This window comes from Acanthochromis polyacanthus, chromosome 16, assembly GCF_021347895.1.
Source record: "Acanthochromis polyacanthus isolate Apoly-LR-REF ecotype Palm Island chromosome 16, KAUST_Apoly_ChrSc, whole genome shotgun sequence".
NCBI lineage: Eukaryota > Metazoa > Chordata > Actinopteri > Pomacentridae > Acanthochromis > Acanthochromis polyacanthus.
Window position 1 is genome coordinate 33042022 of NC_067128.1, and position 19321 is coordinate 33061342.

The 19321-nt window shown below is 38.7% G+C and overlaps 1 protein-coding gene across 1 annotated transcript in view; it reads left to right on the plus strand.

Moving 5' to 3' along the window:
- Window positions 1-1719: 1719 nt before the first annotated feature.
- The window catches only part of LOC110958949 (acetyl-coenzyme A synthetase 2-like, mitochondrial), a 29272-nt gene continuing 11670 nt past the window's right edge, over window positions 1720-19321 (plus strand). The window contains exons 1-8 of the mRNA XM_022205687.2: window positions 1720-2147; window positions 3768-3864; window positions 3933-4132; window positions 5880-6055; window positions 7001-7153; window positions 8577-8724; window positions 10111-10248; window positions 13038-13130. Coding sequence (XP_022061379.2) covers window positions 1841-2147; window positions 3768-3864; window positions 3933-4132; window positions 5880-6055; window positions 7001-7153; window positions 8577-8724; window positions 10111-10248; window positions 13038-13130 — 1312 coding nt within the window. The 5' untranslated portion in view covers window positions 1720-1840. The remainder of the gene's footprint in view (window positions 2148-3767; window positions 3865-3932; window positions 4133-5879; window positions 6056-7000; window positions 7154-8576; window positions 8725-10110; window positions 10249-13037; window positions 13131-19321) is intronic.

Genomic DNA, 19321 nt, shown 5'->3' on the forward strand with positions numbered 1-19321 from the left:
AACCTGAAGGATGATGAAGCTGAATCATCATCTTTGAGGAACAAACTCTCAGATGATGGTAGGAAATCAACTGTACAAATCACAGCTATGTTTAATAGTGAAAATAAGAGCGTTTCCACCAAGCAATGAGGAGGGAACTCAAAGGATTGGGACTAAGCAGCTGCAGCTCTGAGATAACCACTGATCAGTGAGGCTAATCAGAAAAAAGGCTTCAGTTTGCTAGATAGCGGGTTTAGTTTTATTTACTCACCCTTCCTGCCATAAAACGGTCAATACTGGCAGGAAAAACTGCAAAAGCAAGTTTAACAAGACAGTCTGTATAAGATGAGGCTTTTGGTGCTGTTAGGTTGGCAAATCCAGGTATTTTACCAGTTTATTAATCCTAAATCCAGATGTTTAAAAACTGGAATGACAGCTGTTAAAATCACCCCACAGGACTCCTTTAAAACATGCTGAGACAAATGCAAAAAAACAGGTTAGTTTAGGCTTATAACAGCAGCAGAAATAAAAGAAGTGAACAAGTGGCTGTTGTTTTTGACAGTTTTGGTGCAACTTATCTGTATTTTTTCTGATGCCCTCAGCGTGAGGGTTGGAGAATCCAGCTTTTTCTGCTTCCCACAGGTGGCCAAAGATGAATTAAAGCCTCTGGTAACAACATTTATAATAATAATTATGAACTACAGTAAAGATGCAGAAAAGAAAGTCCATCAATTGTCGCTTTAAAATATTCCAGACACGCCAGCTTTTGTCTATTAGTGTTTCAGAGTCATATTTTTTCTTCAAATGAGGAGATTTCAAGATTTTATAACAAATTAATGAAAGTATGTTAGTATATTAGCCACAAATTATTATTCATAAAACATTATTTCTAGACCCTTCACTGTAAGAAAACTTTGGAGATGACACTATCTGGGAAAGAATATTGTTAGAGGCTTGAAATACATTAAATGTTATTAATTTACAGTCTTAAGCTTTAAAAGAACAAATTGTGATGTTTAAAAATACACATTTTTAATGTGGAGAGATCCGTTTACAGTTTTAACCTGATGTTTTATGGCTCAGATGTGAATGAAAAACTTTTTCTTTTTTTTAAAGATATTATCACTAATTTAGCAAAACAGGAAATCTGTAAGATGAAAGTTATTTTTTCCTGAATATATTTTTATTTTCAAATAACAGCAAATATTTGGAAATTTATAATCTCTCTTGTTGATTTAAACGCAGTAAAAAAATGTGTAATTCTGATGTGAAATGTTGTCAAAATAACTTTATGTTTTTTGGTCATTTTTAAGCGCTAAAATGTAAACTATTTATTTTTTCTGTGAATTTATTAGATATTCTCAGCAATTTAACCGAGAAAAACTCTAAAATATCAGTAAAACTGCAACATTTTTACAGTGTACGCCTTAAAACGTCTAATCGGACTCTAACTCTTCATTTTAGATGTAAATAAGCAACAGATGACATTTTAAATAATCGATATTTGTGTATTCATGTTTGTTTGATTTTGTTTTGCTTTAAGATCAGTTAAACTTTGAAATATTACATTTATCATAAAGATTTGTATATCTTAAAACGTCTGGAGGAGCTTTTTAATAAACCTTATTTGTGCATTTTTCTAATCCTGCCTCTTGCCGCAGCTCTCCAAGAAAAAACAAAAAGTGTCGGCGCATTTGGTTCGTAACCGCCCTTTAACGCATCACTCGTCAAGCCCTTCCTCTCCGGAGTTTCGAAGTTTTCCTCGTTACTGAAGTCGAGCCGGGTAATTTCCCAAACAGCTCAACAGTGTGAACTTTTATTGAAATGTTCTGTAAACGTGTTTCTGAGTGTTTCTGACGGGATGTGGCTGCGCTGCGGATGCCCCTCGAGGAGCGTCGCTACGTCTTTACGCGTCTTGGCGTCTCCTCTCCGGGTTCTGGGGCTCCGGAGATGCAACACGGCGGCGTTCATGCCGGAGTCTGCCGGCTTTGGAGGAGTGTCGGGTCGCTCGGGGCTGCAGGAGTTCTCCGTCTCCAGCAGTGAGAGCTTCTGGGCCGCCGTGGCGCGTCACAGACTGAGCTGGATCCGTCCTTTCACCGCCGTGCAGGACTGCGACCTGAGCCGCGGCAGGATCCGCTGGTTCGAGGGAGGAAAGCTGAATGTGTCCGGTGAGAACATCTATTGTTTGTTCATAGAAAGTGAAAGCATCACTTCGCTAATCACTTCCTGTCATCGCGTCCAAACAGCAGTGCCACTCATGGTGCGTTCACGGCACCGTTTGGATAGATAGTGGTGGTTCTAGACAAGGAATGTTCAGTATTTAGTCACAGGGAACATTAACGACAACAATGATATTTAAGCACTAAAAACTTATATTTTTACTTTATAAGTGAAAGATCTTACTATACAAAACCCTCAACTTAGTTTTTCATAATTTGTGTCATATTATGGTCTAGATTTTAGTATCAACCAAAATATAGTGTTACAGTGGCTCCGCCAATGTCAGACCATTCTACAAAACACAAAACTTTGAACCCATTTTCCTCAATCTACACTAAGTGAGTTAGGCCAAACCCTTATTGTTAAAGATGCTTCAAAAAGGATTCAAAATGTGTCCAAAATCACTTGAAAATGATCCAGAATTACAGCAATGTTTCCAACAATGATCTAAAATGACAAACGTTTGTTCAGAATGACATGAAAATAGTCTAAAAGGAGGGGAAAATTATAGAAAATCAGTTAGAATTTCTTTCAAATGATTAAAAATGATCCAGAATGACACTGAATTTGCCCAAAATGACTTCAACGTTTGTTTTATTTTTACAAAAATGCATCATCTGAAACAATGAGGTTTTCAGGGCCGGTGTTGAAATGTGTAACATCAGTGGTTTGGTTTCCTGCCATTCAGAATCCACTATCACTGCAGCAACAGGATGTGGCGGTTGGGCTGACTGGCAAACTGGTCCTCAAATACGATAAGATCCAAGGCCGGTCTGGATTATATAGGGAGGAGTCGTACATCGTTCCTGGACTTGCTAACGTCTGTGGAAAGATGCACAGTAAACACAGTTTATAGCTATTACTTAATCCAGCATGTACCACATGCATGTGTTTTAAAATGCAGCCATTTGTTTATTATTTTAACCCAAGATTCATATATCAGTGTAACGCACAAAAAAAAGCATTTACAGCAGAAAGAAACATTTTATGGACACAGTACTATAAATTTTCATGACACTGATTTGCAAATTGCAAATATATAAACACACTTTGTACATGACAAACCTGATGGCACTTGATCCCACTGATCCCCTTGTTTTCCCTCTGGTTGTTCCTCTCTTTGACCCTGCATATTTTCCTTATCCTCATCCTCTGGAAGATATCTGACTTTCATTTCCTCCTCTCCAACCTCCTCTAACTCCTCTGGTTCTCCCTCTTCCTGCTCCTCAACACCTTGACATGACATCTCTGCTTTCACTTTTTTATGAGGCAACAAAGGACGCACTGTCTCTTTCTGGTCTCATGTTGACTAGCCTACAATACAGGGTGTCCTTAAAGTCTGGACACATGGAAAATCTTTACTAGTTTTTTTTGCCTCCAATAATTAAATATTGCTCTATCAAAAGAAGAGGGGGTTGGTCGACCTGCAGTGTTTAGGGGGGTGGTACATGTCAATCATCCACATGAATGTCAGGACTCAAGGTTTCCCAGCAGAACGTTGCATTTTAGCAACATGATCGAAGTTATCTGTTCCTGACTGAAGCATTTCTGTTTATCTCCTCGTGCAGTGAACTGCCTGGACCGACACGTCCACACCTGTCCTGACAGAGTGGCTCTGATCTGGGAGCGAGATGAGAAGGGCACAGAGGTCAGGTACACCTACAGGTGAGCGGCTCAGGCTCGGTGTTTTTGTGTTGATATTGAAGCATTGTAGCTCATTGGTGTTTCTGCAGGGAGCTGCTGGAGATGACGTGTCGCGTGGGCAACCTGCTGCGGCGGCACGGAGTGAAGAAGGGGGATTGTGTCACCATCTACATGCCCGCCTGCCCTCTGGCTGTGGCCTCCATGTTGGCCTGCGCTCGCATCGGCGCCACCCACAACGTGGTGTTTGCAGGCTTTAGTGCAGAAGCTCTCGCAGACAGAATCAGAGACGGTGAGAGATTTCCATTTCAAAGCTGCAGCTTATGTCAACAATGGATTACATGAGGGCTGCACAGTAGCTTGGTGTTTAGCGCTGTCGCCTCGCAGCCACAGGCCAAAAGTTTGGAAGCAACTTCAAGTTTCTGGTCACAATGTCTTTCTTAAAAACCTGCATGAATTCTGTGGATTTTGGGATGCATTTACTGCATGATCAGACTTTGCTTTCACTGATGTGCACCATTTTCTTGAGTTTGCCTTTCAATATACACTACTGTTCAAAAGTTTGGGGTCACCCAGACAATTTCATGTTTTCCATGAAAACTCACTTTTATCCATGTGTTAACATAACTGCACATGTTAAAGTATGCTACCATTCAAAAGTTTGGGGTTATCCAGACAATTTCACACTTTAATTCATGTGCTAACATAACTGCACAAGGGTTTTCTAACCATCATTAGCCTTTCAACATTAGCTAACACAATGTAGCATTAGAACACAGGAGTGATGGTTGCTGGAAATGTTCCTCTGTACCCCTATGGAGATATTCCATTAAAAATCAGCCGTTTCAGCTAGAATAGTCATTTGCCACATTAACAATGTCTAGACTACATTTCTGATTAATTCAATGTTATCTTCATTTTTAAAAAATGCTTTTCTTTCAAAAAAAGAACATTTCTAAGTGACCTAAAACTTTTGAATGGTAGTGTACATTGATGTTACCAGAAAATTGCTGAATAGATGTTGATAAAAAAAAGAAGGGCTTAGTTTTAGTGTTGAGAAGATTTACAAGAGTCACAACTTCAGTACAAAAGTTTTAAAAAAATCACAGTTTGCATTATTCACTTTAGTTCTTTGGATTTTGAGAGTTTGCACACAAATGTGCCTGCAGAAATGTCTAGAAAGAAACAGCTGAGTAAAGAAGCAAGAGACAAATACCTGATAATTACAGTAAAAATCTATTCTGATGAATGACTCTTTATTTATTTATTTATTTTTTTACAAAATATACAATTGAAACTATGATCTTTTTTTGTACAAATTACTGTAGATGTTGCTTCCAAACTTTTGGCCTGTAGTGTAGAAGAGCCCTAGTTTGTGTCCTGGCCTTCCTGGGATCTTTCTGTGTGGAGTTTGCATGTTCTAACTGAATGTGTGGATTTAAAAAAGAAAAAGAAAAAAGATATTGGTACTGAAAAGTGGAAAAAGCCTTCCTTGAATTGCCATGACGAAAAGGAAAAAAAATGTAACCAGGTCCTACCTCGTCAGATTTCTTCTGTGGAATAATTACCGAGATGCTCTGAGACATGAAGAACTTTAAGATGCTGTTGGATTAAAGGACAAAGGTGTGAAATGGACTAAGGTGAACAGAAACATGATTTGAAAATGAAGGAGGCTGCTGGTTGTGTAAATAGTGAGCTATTTTATGTTATGACAGTGTGGGTGCATTTAGCTTCTTCTGTTTGTGGCCAAACAATGAATTAAAGCTTCTGGAAACAACACTGATAAGATCCTGAATTGCAGTAAACATGCAGGCTGGAGAACCCATGAATGATATACCTTTCATATTATAAAAAATAGTTTTATTAGTTTCTGATGTCCAAATATTGATCAGAGCAAATGTTTGTGAAGCTCTCCACCACAGTTACCCAGCGTTTACAAAATCAGATTGACACAGAGTGATATAAAGTTGAGTTAAAAGGCAAGAAAACTTTAGTGACAGTTAAATAGTTACATTTGTTTGTCTGCTTCACATTTGCAGCTCAGTCCAGCACCGTCATCACCGTGAACCAGGGTGTCAGAGGGGGTAAGATCTTAGAGCTGAAGAAGACGGTGGACACAGCGGTCCAGAGCTGTCCAACAGTACAGCAGGTGTTTGTTGCCATGAGAACAGGCAATCCGGTTGCTATGACAGCCAGAGACATCGCCATGGAGGAGGTGAGGCAGCAGAGAGCCAATCAAAACCTTTGTAAAACTCTTAACACAAGCATGTTTTTCTCAATAAATTACCCCAAATTGTGTCTTTTAATGACTTGTTCAGCTTCTCAGATAATCAAATTGACCTCTGAAAGCTCGTTCTTAACTCTGGAAATGGAAGCTGACTGAACAATCTAATGTATTACTAACATTATGGGCTTAGTCCGTTATAACGTCTCTGCTGTTAGTCATCGTGTCGCGCATCAATGGAGGTTTGAACATGATACAATCTGTTGAGTAAGATCGAAACAGCTTCTTCTCTGTACTTAAATTGTTCTATCAGTTAGTGCTTCTGTGCTTTCAAAAATGTTAGTTTTATTTGTTATGTCTTTCATACTTACACCGATCAGCCACAACATTATGACCACTGATGGGGGAAGTGAATAACATTGATCATATTGGTACTATGTGCCGTTCTGCTGGAAAACCTTGGATTTTGACATCCATGTTGATCAGAATTAGACTTCAAAATATATGTTGTCCCAGAACAAACACACTCCTTCATGCAAATGTAAATCCTAAATTTCACCACAGGAAAATGCACCCCACCACATCACAAAAACATCAATCAGGAACATCTTGGGGATCATGACAATCACCCAAGATGTTGATTTGACCTCTAAACTTCCTAGACCCCATTCTGATTAAGCAACAACAGGATGCAAGTTGGATTCCCAGAGACCCCACTACACAACCCAGAGAACCCAAAGGATCCACTGCCAACGTCCTGGTCCAAACCCCATAGGACACCCTGAGAGGTCCTCTGGTCCAGGTCCAAACGTTCAGAGCATTTTTGATCACATAAGAGGGACCAACACAACATTAAGTGGTCATAATGTGAAGCCTGATCGGTGTATATTACATGTGTTGTCCATCTACGTTATGCTAATCCACTGTGTTGTGCAGGAGATGCTGAAAGAGGACGTGGTTTGTGAACCAGCTGCCATGAACAGTGAAGACACCTTGTTCCTGCTTTACACGTCAGGCAGCACAGGGAAGCCCAAAGGCCTGGTCCACACTCAGGCCGGCTATCTGCTGTACGCTGCGTTCACACACAGGGTAAACATGACGTTCTCATTTTCATATCGCACAATTTATAGTTGCTTGGACGACCAAAATGTGATCCATAATCCAGATTCAGACCAGCTGTAGAGAAAATCTGAGTCCGATCACAGCAGATTACATAAGAATTTTCAGAAAAATGATACGTGTTGTATTTACTGCAACGCAATAAATGTAGTTCTAAATGTATTTTTCACTGCTCAGGTTTAAAGAGCCAAAATTGTGCTTTTGGGTTGTTCCTTTCCCTTTAGTGTGTTTATATAGCTGCTTTATTTGTGCCTGTAAAAAATACAAGCCAGCCAGTCATCATTTTCAAAATCCCCTTGACCAAGTGACTGTTGTAAAGAAAACCAAACAAACCTAAGTGTTTTTTCCAATGTACTGCACGAGACTATAAAAGTTACAAAGCCCAAAGTCCATGCTGATTGCAGTTGACATCTCCCACTAAAAACACTGCTCCAAACCGGCCTGAAATGCCTTGTTTGTGATCCAGGATTTTCTTCCATGACGTACACTACTGTTAAGTTTGGGGTCACATAGAAATGTCCTTATTTTTGAAAGAAAAGGAGGTTTTTTTTCCAATGAAGATAAAAGTAAATTAATCAGAAATCCAGTCTAGACATTGTTGATGTGGTAAATGATTATTCTAGCTGGAAACGGCTAGTTATTAATGGAATATCTCCATAGGGGTACAGAGGAACATTTCCAGCAACCATCACTCCTGTGTTCTAATGCTACATTGTGTTAGCTAATGCTGTTGAAAGGCTCATTGATGATTAGAAAACCCTTGTGCAGTTATGTTAGCACATGGATAAAATTGTGAGTTTTCATGGAAAACATGAAATTGTCTGATTGACCCCAGATTTTTGAACTGTAGTGTATCTACATCACAGTGCAGCACATTTGCACACCTAGCTAGAAGGCTAATTTGGCCCAAAGATGAGCAGCTCCCTCATAGTCCACCGTTTGTTTTATAGCTACAGTTGCTTTTGCAAAAGCTAAATCTGACTTTTTCAATTTGTAAGGTAACCCTTAACCTTACGGGCTACATTATACCTCCGCCAAGGAATGTGGCGGAGTTCTGTGACGATCAGGGTACGTTTGTCGTTTTTCTGTCTGTCTCTCTGTCTCTCTGTTAGCAGCATTACTCAAAAATGGACTAAGATTTCAATGAAATTTTCAGGGAAGGTCAGAAGTGACACAAGGATCAAGTGATTAGATTTTGCCTGCAATGTACAGTATGAGTAATAGTTAATGAACATTAAAGCATGTAAACTTATTCTACTAGACCTCACAAATAAAATGATGAGCTCGTAAATTAGCTTAATATGGGGCTCTTTAAAACAAAATAGCATTAATCGATTTCTGAAACATTACTTCAGTGACATTCATCTCATCCATCTTCTCTTTCATCCCACAGTATGTCTTCAACTACCATGATGGAGATGTGTTCGGTTGCATGGCGGACATCGGTTGGATAACAGGACACAGTTATGCCATTTATGGACCTTTGGCGAACGGGGGAACCACTGTCCTGTTTGAGAGCACTCCTATTTACCCCGACCCAGGTACTGTGAGAACACCAGCGGTGTGATAGGATCTTAAGAACGATAAACTGATGCTTCATGTCACCTCATAGCTGAATAGGTAGTTACAAAATAGCCAAGGCAAACGTGGGATTTATTTCTGATCGTGAAGATGAAAATTTTGACTTGACCTGAATTAAAGCACCACTGGAAATAAACAGAGTGCAGATTTAGGGCAAAAAGTAATTTCTGGAACAAAGAGGCTATTGTCACTCAGCCAAGGAATGGTGGAGTTATGTGACGATCGGCGTTAGTTTGTCCGTCTGTCTGTTTGTCCGTCTCTTACCAACATTACTCAACAACGGACTAACAGATTTTGATGAAATTCTCAGGGAAGGTCAGAAATTAAACAAGGACCAAGTGATTAGATTTTGGCAGTGATGCAGCTTATAGTCTGGATCCATGGATTTGTTAAAGATTTCTGCATCATTGAGAGATAGCACAGCATCACTGTAACTATGACAACAAGTGAACACTACATGCCTGTTCTCAGCGCAAAGTCATTTTGTTCATGGGTACATCTATATTAAATGGCCACATTCTATGCTGTTGTGATTTCTGATCATCAATAACTAATAAACAGACAAACGCTGCATTTCTTAAAAAGAAAAATGCTGCATTTCTGACTGACATATGGGACAATGAGCAGCTTTGGAGGAGTTCTGTACTCTGAGTGCCTTTCTAGTTATGTAATGTAAATCAATCGGGTACATTTGTAAATATTCTCATTTGTCTGTTAGAAAGTAGTCTAGGTCTGTTGTCTTGAATGTGCTATAAAAATGATGATGACATGACTCTAAATTGGAATAATTTCTGACAATGCCATATGGGGGAATGAGCAGCCTTGGAGGAGTACTGTGCTCTCTGAGAGCTTTTGTAGTTGTATTTGTTTCTAGTGTGCATTGAACCGGGTCACGGTTTCATAACAAAGAAAATTAATCTTGCATTGTAAATCCTCCAGATGTTCATCTATTCAGCTAAGAGCAATTTTAAATTCCTCCAGTGGTATTTTTGTAGTCACACTCTTAAGATTTTTAATGAAACTTTCACGTTCCATTTATAGCATGTCGGCACACGAAACACCTTCTTGGTATTCTTTTTTTTCCCCACGAGCTCCGCATGCTTTTGTCTCTGTCTATGAATAACTGTTTACAGTTGAGCTTGTTCATACTTTCCACACTAAAATTAGCAGCTTCTGTAAACACACAAGCCACGACAACACTCATCATACTGTCAGTGTCTGCACCTCAGCCTTGTTATAAAAAGTCTTTACTTGTAAGGCCTCATCTCTAATATCTGATTCAAGATCTTTAGTAATCTCTCAACAATTTGAACCGCTGCAGTTTAAGCATATTTCCTTGTTCACAGGGAGGTACTGGGACATGGTGGAGAGGCTTCAGATCAACCAGTTTTACGGGGCCCCCACAGCCATCCGCCTGCTGCTCAGGTTTGGAAACGAGTGGGTGAACAAATACGACCGCTCCTCCCTCAAAACTCTGGGCTCTGGTATGTGAAATATGATGCTCAAAGATGGTCTGAGTTTGGGGCCACCTTATTCACATAGCGTTGGTCGGCTCTGCTTTTTAAGTCGCGTGTTGCAGAAACAGTCTTCCAAGAAACACTGAGCTTTAAACCAAATAGAGGATGGACGGGTAAACGTGTGAAATACGGTCCACCACCTCCAGGTCTGGCCATTGGAGAGGATTATTAATGATCAGTTTTACATGTCATAGAATTCAACAGCTATACAATCCTATTGGAAAGAGGTAGTAAAAGAAATGCAGTGTGCGCCAATGACGTCGGACCATTGGTCAAATCCGATTTGTGTACCAAAAGTCCGGTAAAACTTACTACATTACTGGTCTCATGTCCGGTGTAATTTTTTTCCTGTAACCCCGAAGTTCCACATAATGCGATCGCGAGGCGCAACGGAATGAAGCGCCGCTGTCTTGCTCCGAAAGTCAAAGCACACAGCAAACGCAGCGCAGCCCGGATGGGGAGGGCTGCTCCTCAGAGAGGCTCTCGTGTGAACAGCGATATGACACGATAAAAACACATGATATAAACAGAAAATAAATAAACCACACCTCATTTCACTTCTACAAGGTCGCTCTGCTTGACCCAGCCACATTGTTCTGTGATTTATAATACTTCTAGCATGGTTGAGTACATGATTTATGTTTTGATCTCAAATGAGTGCTTTTCTTTATCCAATAGTTAATTTTGTATGGTTTATTCTATATAAAAACGGTAATTTCTCTTCGCCCATGGTTTCATACATACCTGCAAACATAATAAAGTAGTAAATTTGTATAACAATTATTAAAATTTAATTATACAACAGCTTTTGGTACATTTGTGCATAAAATATTCGGTCCAGTAAAAACTGTTTCGGTCCAGTAAAAAATTAGTTTACTGGTCCACGATCCAGTAATAAATTGCGCCCATTCACGCAGACTGGAAATGGGTTTGAAACTGATTATAGTTTTGGTACTTATACCAAACAATTATCTGTCATGGTCATGATAGAAGCTTCAGTAGAAATCAGGTGTTGATTTCTCCTAACATTTCCGAACACCGAACAATTTCAGCATAAGTATCTTCTGAAAGCAGTAACTAAGAAATGGATAGACAAGGCACCAGCAGCCAAAGGAGAGTGGATAGCAATCACAGAGGAAATGTATAATATTGACAAACTGATCTTTTCTCCTTTAGATGATGCTGATAAATGTTTTAAGTACTGGTCAAAATGGTTAGAACATATTAATACAGACATTTCATATCCATATCTTTTCCTATTATTTGACAGGGTAAGAAGCAGAGTGGTCTAACCCACAAAAATCCAAACTGAGATTTATATAATTTCTGTAGTATTTTATGGTATACATGTTGGTGGCAAAGTGGTCTAACCCACAACCTAAATATAGCGTTACAGTGGGATGTTAGACCGTTCTTCAAAACAAAACTTTGAGCCCATTTTTCTCAAACTACAGAAAATGGGTTAGACCACACAAATCCAGTCTTGGATGCAACAATAACTTTAAAGATGCTGCCTCTACTGTAGTAAACAATTACTTCCTTTCTCTGGAACTACTTTCCAGTGCAGTTTCCATCCACTTCAATTGCACATGAATACAGCTTTTAAAGTCGATAGACTAAAAAGGACATTTGTCTCCGTTACACCTCTCACATTAATTTTCTCCTTAAATCAGTTTTATTGCATATTTGGGTATTACATTAATACAATTACCAAATAATTATGATCATTTATTTTATCAGAGAGTTGATTTATTTCTGTTAGGGGCCAACCTACATGGTCATTTCTGGTACTGATTATTATTAATCAAGGGGATTCATGATCAATATTTGGATCTGGTATACATCAAGTAGATTATTCTCCATAATAATTAATAACAATATTGGGTACCATGGTAGGTAAAGTAGCATTTCATGTAACTTTTGATGGATTTAAGCCCTCATATGTAAATTACTCTGGTAAGATCACACCATAAATGAGACTTTAATTTACAACATTTACACTTATTGGGTTACTTTGTCGTAATCCTTTTTACCTGAGGGTACTTTGACGCAATGGTTGTTGTCTTACACGTGCTTTACAACAGAAAAATACATAAATCTTTGCATCAAAATTTAGAGTAACTCAAATTATAAAACTTTTTTATTTAAGTTTTTTGTGTGTTTAATTAAGAGAGAGCTTCCCACCATTTATGCTGTAATGTTTAACAATAATGGACCAGGCCAATAGTCAGCTGAGTCCAACGTGTTTGGCATAAATATCCTTAATCAGCTGCGGGTCAGAGTACAAAGTCACAGGAAAGACTGACCTCTAATGAGTGAAGTGTTTGTGTCCTGGAGTGGACAGCTATGAGACGAATTCCTTTACTGCGAGGACACACGTGTCGCATATTTACTCAAAGTCAAGCAGCATGTCTGAGCAGTCTGTGTCCAAAGCAACGTCCAGCATACAAACGTAGAAAACACTCACACCTGTTTTCCAGGAAATGTTCCTCTGTACCCCTATGGAGATATTCCATTAAAAATCAGCCGTTTCCAGCTAGAATAGTCATTTACCACATTAACAATGTCTACACTGGATTTATGATTAATTTAATGTTATCCTCATTGACTAAAAATGCTTTTCTGTCAAAAATAAGGACATTTCTAAGTGACCTTAAACTTTTGATAGTGTATGTATAAAGATACACACTGGACTAATAAAAATGGACAAACCATAACACCAATATGTGATTAAAGTTGTCCATGTCTGTCTGCAGTTGGGGAGCCGATCAACACAGAAGCCTGGGAGTGGTACTACAGAGTGGTGGGGGAGGAACGCTGTCCTGTGGTGGACACCTGGTGGCAAACAGGTAACTGTCCCAAGTGTGGTGTCTATTTTAAACCAATGTCAGTTCAGTTATCCCAACAGATGGGATTTATTCATCCTCCTTTAACTGCGTTTCAGCATTGACTATTCAGAAACTTTTTCTTTATTGTTTACTTGAGATAATATCAATCCAACTGAAGTTGAGTGGATATGACTCAGTAGAAAAATACATGACAAAATAGAGAAAAAAATAAATTATTATTGTGATGATTATTATCTCAAGTAAACAATAAAAAAAATACATTTTTTGAAAATGTATAAAATGGAGTTATCTGTTTTTGCAAATAAACTTAGTGAAATGGATAATCTGAGTGCAGAGAAGGTGTCTCAAGTGACTGTAAAGGAAAGAGACCAGTGAAGGAGCCCACCAAGACAGTTATACTCATTTAGCGGTGTCCTATGTGCCCTGGTGGCCTCCCTCACTAGTCCCTTTCTTGTAACTCCTTCAGAGGAGTCATGGACTCTTGGTGGCCTCCCTCATTTTCTTGCATGGTCACCTCACCACATTCTTTCCATTTCTTAAATATGGATTTCACTGAATGCTAACAGATATTCTATGACTTGGACATTTTCTTCTGTTCCTTGACTTTTTCAACAATGTTTTCAGAGTTTCTTGCTCTTTTGTTTTAAAGGTGTAGTTCTATTCAGAGCACTGATTCACCAGGGACTGGACCTTCTAGATAAAGGTGTTAATATAATCACTGAGACACATTCACGGCACTCAGATGATCTCCATTTCATCAGCTATGTGACTTCTAGCACCTGTGTTGACTCAGTGGAGTCACTTTGAAGGGTGTGAATGCTTGTGCAACCATTAACCACTCATCATTAATAATTAATTTATATGACCTTGTAGAAACTTTTTTATCCCCCGCCTCCACGAAGTGGAAAAGGGGGATATAGGTTTGACCTTCTGCTCAACAATGCCAGATGAACTGACCGTGATTCAGTGTTGAAAAACTATTAAATGATAAGTGATAGCTAAATACTTGTTCTAGACAATGACCTTCATAAATGCACTAAAGTTTATCATCCTCCTTGAGGGAGAAGAAATGGTTTAGATAAGTCATTTTATTGGATCATGTTTGTTTTTTTTTCTCATGCTCCGAGTCGTAAAGCCTTGTTTCAGTCGCTGGTTTGCACCTTTACACTCCCTCCACAAAAGGGAAGTTAAGTTCATGAACTCTTCCACAAACAGCCACGTCTGCAAGCACTAAAACATCTTAAAGGGGAGAGCAGTCGGCTCCACCCCTCCAACTATGACACTGTTATGTAACCTTTGTAACTGTACTTTCATGCACATGTGCATGTGGCTGCGGGTGTATGCATGCAAAAAGCACGGGCGATTTTCCCTCTGGACTCCAGAATGGATCCAGATGTTTTCCTCTCAGAGTTAATCAGTTCAAAAACGGCACAAGAAACCAGAGAGATGAACCAAATCTCACTACACTGTGTTAGCTAATGGTGTTGAAAGGTTCATTGATGATTAGAAAACCCTTGTGCAGTTATGTTAGCACATGAATAAAAGTGAGTTTTAAAAAAAACATGAAATTATCTGGGTGTATATTGTACCTTATGTATAACTATAGCGGGACAAATTCACCAGCAAAAGCTGCAATGGCACACTCTTTCTTCTAAAATTTTCTAGTTACAGTAATTCTACTGGTGTAGCAGAAAACTTGTCCTTGACTCTGTGATAACCTCCTACAGTGACTCCAAAAATAACCGTGAATGTAGCTTATGATGGGACATAATGACAACATGTTGGAAATCAGCAGATTTTGCTAATAACGTCAATTTTGCGAATGAAAACAGGATCGGATTGACACTATGCGTTTCATCCTCAGTCCCTCCAAATTAGATTGAGTAACGAGCGAACGCAGCAGAGCCGTGGTAATTACCATACACATGGCAAAAGTCTATAATTAATTCATGATAATTAAACATCCCAGCAGCATGAGCTTGAGAATTACAGACACAGATATGACCCAAATACCCTACTTCAGTAAAAAGGATTATGTTATGTTATTTTCCTGGACCAGTGTTTTCAATTAGGACTAAGTGGCATTATTCATAAATACCATTTGGTTGATCTGGAAGCAAGTAGCCTGTTTAAAGAGAGAGAAAAAGGTTTTGATCCGCTGTTGGCATCCGGCCTCCGTGTTGGGTCATCCAACGGCGGTGGGAGGATAAAAGCAGCTTTAATCAGCACAAATGATGGAAAAGAAATGGTCTAGTGTAGTTTATTATGTACATAATGAGACACTACAGTGAAACCATTACTTCACACACTAGTTAATGTGGAGGTTTCGTTTATTTTGCTTCCATAGCATGTTTTCTTTCAGACTAGTGGAACAAAAACATCCAAAATTAGGTGTTTATTTTACGTGTTTATGGGACATGTATGCAACTGAATAAATATTTAATGAGATGATTCCTCATTTCCAAGTTTAAACATTGCTTTTTTATAAAAAAAATAATTGTCTTTAAGTAATCAAGTAGAGACATTCATGGTGCTATCTTTTAATGTACATTTTCCCTTTAATTGTGATTTCAAAATAAAAGCTAAAATACTTTTTTCAACACATCTTCAAATGCTGTTTTCTCAGCACCTTTGCGCTTTTATTCCCATCTATATTCTGACGGTATGTGCAGAGGAGTTTGTTCATTTATCACTTGTACCCTGAATTTTATTTAACTTTTTTGCTTTTCTGGCTGTTGAATGTATTTTCTGATGGATGGTGTGACAAAAAGAAATATCCAAAATCCTATCTGTAAAAAACTTTCACTTTAAAATGTCAACAAGAAGAATTTTCAGTCTGGCTTTATTAAATTTTTAGATGTCTGTACTGGGAATGTGGGCGAACTAGCACATTTTTAGCTAGAAAGCACCACATTTGCATCTTTAAGCGTAAATATGTAATGCAAATAACGCAACTAATAAGCTGTTGAAGTGTAATAGTGATATCTATTAGTGAAAATTCTCACACTATTCTACTGTCGACATGCCAGGACTGAAGCATAGCAAGCAGCTGCGTAGCTTAGCATGATAACTGCAAACCTGCTCACAGTTGCAAAACCTCATTCAGATGAGCTTCCTGTTTCACTTCCTCATTTCATATTAAACAGGCAGATGTACAAGAGTAGCATCCCCATGCAAGAGAGCTAATAAGCTTGTTTATTAATTTTAAATCATTTGTGGGAGGGACTTTGGTCTGCAGGTCTCACAGCTACAGTTGATGGGAACAGGATGCTGGTGGCTAATGCTATTGTGGGATCATCTGTTGTGTCCTACTTTATAACGGGTCCCCTCTGCTGTTTCCACCACTGCTGCCACCAACACCAGCAGCAGGATTACCAGAACCACGCAGACCTAATTGCATTTAATTTACTTAGTATGGCTGTAATTCCACAGTCTGATCTGCAGCAATGAGATTTTTATTCTGCTGAGTTCGAAAAGTGTTGTCGTTCACTTTCTTCTTTCTTCATTTCTCATTTGGTTCTTGCCAAATGAGAACAAAAAGTAGATTTTATTGTTTTGTCTTTGTAGTAATCCTTATGAATATCGTAAAAGAGCAAAAACGATGAGACAATCCTGCAATGTATTAAATATTCATGCATTCTTTCCTATAAAAGAATGTTTTATAAGGGATTTAAAAGACACCGAGGATGTCTGATCTCACTGGAGTCGAATGGCAAAGGCCCAATCACCTTTGGACACCAGACATTACTTGGGAATAACCATCCACTGCTGCGGGAGCATAGGTCAATAAATTCTTGATGTGATTTGGATGAAGGCCAGGCGGCGCTGGCTAGTACGGCATTAATTAATATGCTCATATCCATTAGTGTCAGTTTAAATTCAGACAGCGGCACCAGTTGGGTTGGTGAAGGGAGCTCTGACATTACAGGAAGAAATAAATGCCTCCATGACCTTATGTTAATCAGTAGGTAACTAAAAGGACTTGGAGCTTAGATTTTCTTGAGGTGAAAGAAGCATTCTGGAAAACATTCTTCACAGAGATCTGCATCAGAAATGATTTATTTGCAGTTTTCTTGTATTTTTAGTCAGGAAATGAAGCTTTCTGTGTAACAGAGTGCATGAGTGTGTTGGATTTTTAGATTTAATATCACTGAGGCAGGCAGAAGATTATCTAGTTCTGCTGGTTTGGGGAAAATGGTGGCTTGCTGTCTGCTGGTTGGGAGGCAGTTGCTTTGATTTTTTTTTTTAATGGAATATCTCCATAGGGGTACAGAGGAACATTTCCAGCAACCATCACTCCTGTGTTCTAATGCTACATTGTGTTAGCTAATGCTGTTGAAAGGCTCATTGATGATTAGAAAACCCTTGTGCAGTTTTGTTAGCACAGGAATTAAAGTGTGAAATTGTCTGGATAACCCCAAACTTTTGAATGGTCGCATACTTTAACATGACTGATGGCTGATACAGACACAACAGATTGAACTTAAATGGAGGCATACAGTCGGTGAACACTACAAATGAAAAATCAGAGCAGTTAGCAGGTCTGATCTGCTGGTGTCATTTTTTTCCTTCAGGGCATCATTATTTTGTCAGCTCTTTTTAGCACAACAAACCCGATCGCTCTGACACATCCATTCTTTAAGACGAGACCGAATGTTTTCACCTCCATTCAATAGATAAGTTCCCACATCATGCTGGTTTGTTTACACTCAACAGTTCTGATAAATTATTGGGCTCTACGAAAACATACGCTGTACACTGGAAACGACAGGAGACCGAGAACGTCTCGGTTAAATTCTTACTGTCAATAAGTAATAAGATGGCAGTCTGATAAAGCTTATTCAAAGAGAGCTCAGTTCTTCTCAAAAACCTACTTGAACCTCATCATTTCACCAAACTGTTGCACTTGGTGACACGTTCTGTCATTTTGGATCATTCCCCGAGTCGTTTTGTGCTATATGTAGATGTTAGGTTCAAACCTGAAGAAGACACAAACAGCTCAGGAAGAAAGGACAGCACTCACAAGCTCCGGTCTTTTACTTGCACACAAGGACAGAGATAGAGACTACAGCTCTGCAGTATGCATCGCTACAGCCTCACAAACTCTGGAGAGCCTGCCTCTCTCCTTGTCCTTTTATTTCCTTCTCATAAAATCATACGGTACAGAGGAGTCATCATGCGTTAGTCATAAGATTTCAGAACAATACAAAGACAGAAAATGTCTTACTTGCATGATCTTATCATAAGAGCGAGTCAGCTGACTATAGGAACAAGTCAGCTTTGTTCTTGTTGTTACTTCCGAACACATGCATGGTCACAACTTCGAATGCTGATGGTCGTCCTTATTTCTTCATAGTCACTCATTGACAACCTCATAAGTATAATCATTCTAAGTGTAATTCTTCTAACAGTAGACTATGCTTGTACATGGATCCCTGTGAGACCACATCCCTTGTTCTGTGTGACGTTATATCGCTATAATAGCTATAAGCTATAATCAGTCTCTCAGAAATTCAATTTTTATTGCTGCTAGTGTAACCTGTGGTTAAAAATGACTGTTTCCAGCTTTTTCAGGCTGTTATAGGTAAAATGAAACAATAAAAATTTGGAAGCAAGATCAAATTTGTACAAATAAAAAAAATCATGGTTTCATTGGTACAACAAAATAAACATGATTGTTATATAGAGTCACTCATCAGAATAGATTTTTACTATAATTATCAGGTATTTGTATCTGTACGCTTGTTTCTTTGCTCAGCTGTTTCTTTTTAGACATTTCTGTGGTAGTTAAGTATAGAGATATGGACACAGTTGAAATTTATTGTGACTTTTGTTTGCAAACTCTCAAAAGCCAAAGAGCTGAAGTGAATAATGCAAACTGTGCTATATTTTTTTCTCCCACTTTTGAACTGAAGTTGCGACTCTTGCAAATCTTCTCAACTCTAAAACTAAGCCCTTCTTTTCTTTTAACATTTATTCAGTGATTATCTGGTTCCATCAAAAGGTAAATGGAGGAAAATGGTGCATATCAATGAAAGCAAAGTCTGATCCTGCAGTAAATACATCCCAAAATCCAGAGACTTCACACTGGGTTTCAAGATGGGCATTGTGAACAGAAACTTTAAGTTGCTTCCAGATGTTTGACCTGTAGTGTCACATTTATAAAGATATTTACCACAGATGCCAGAGAT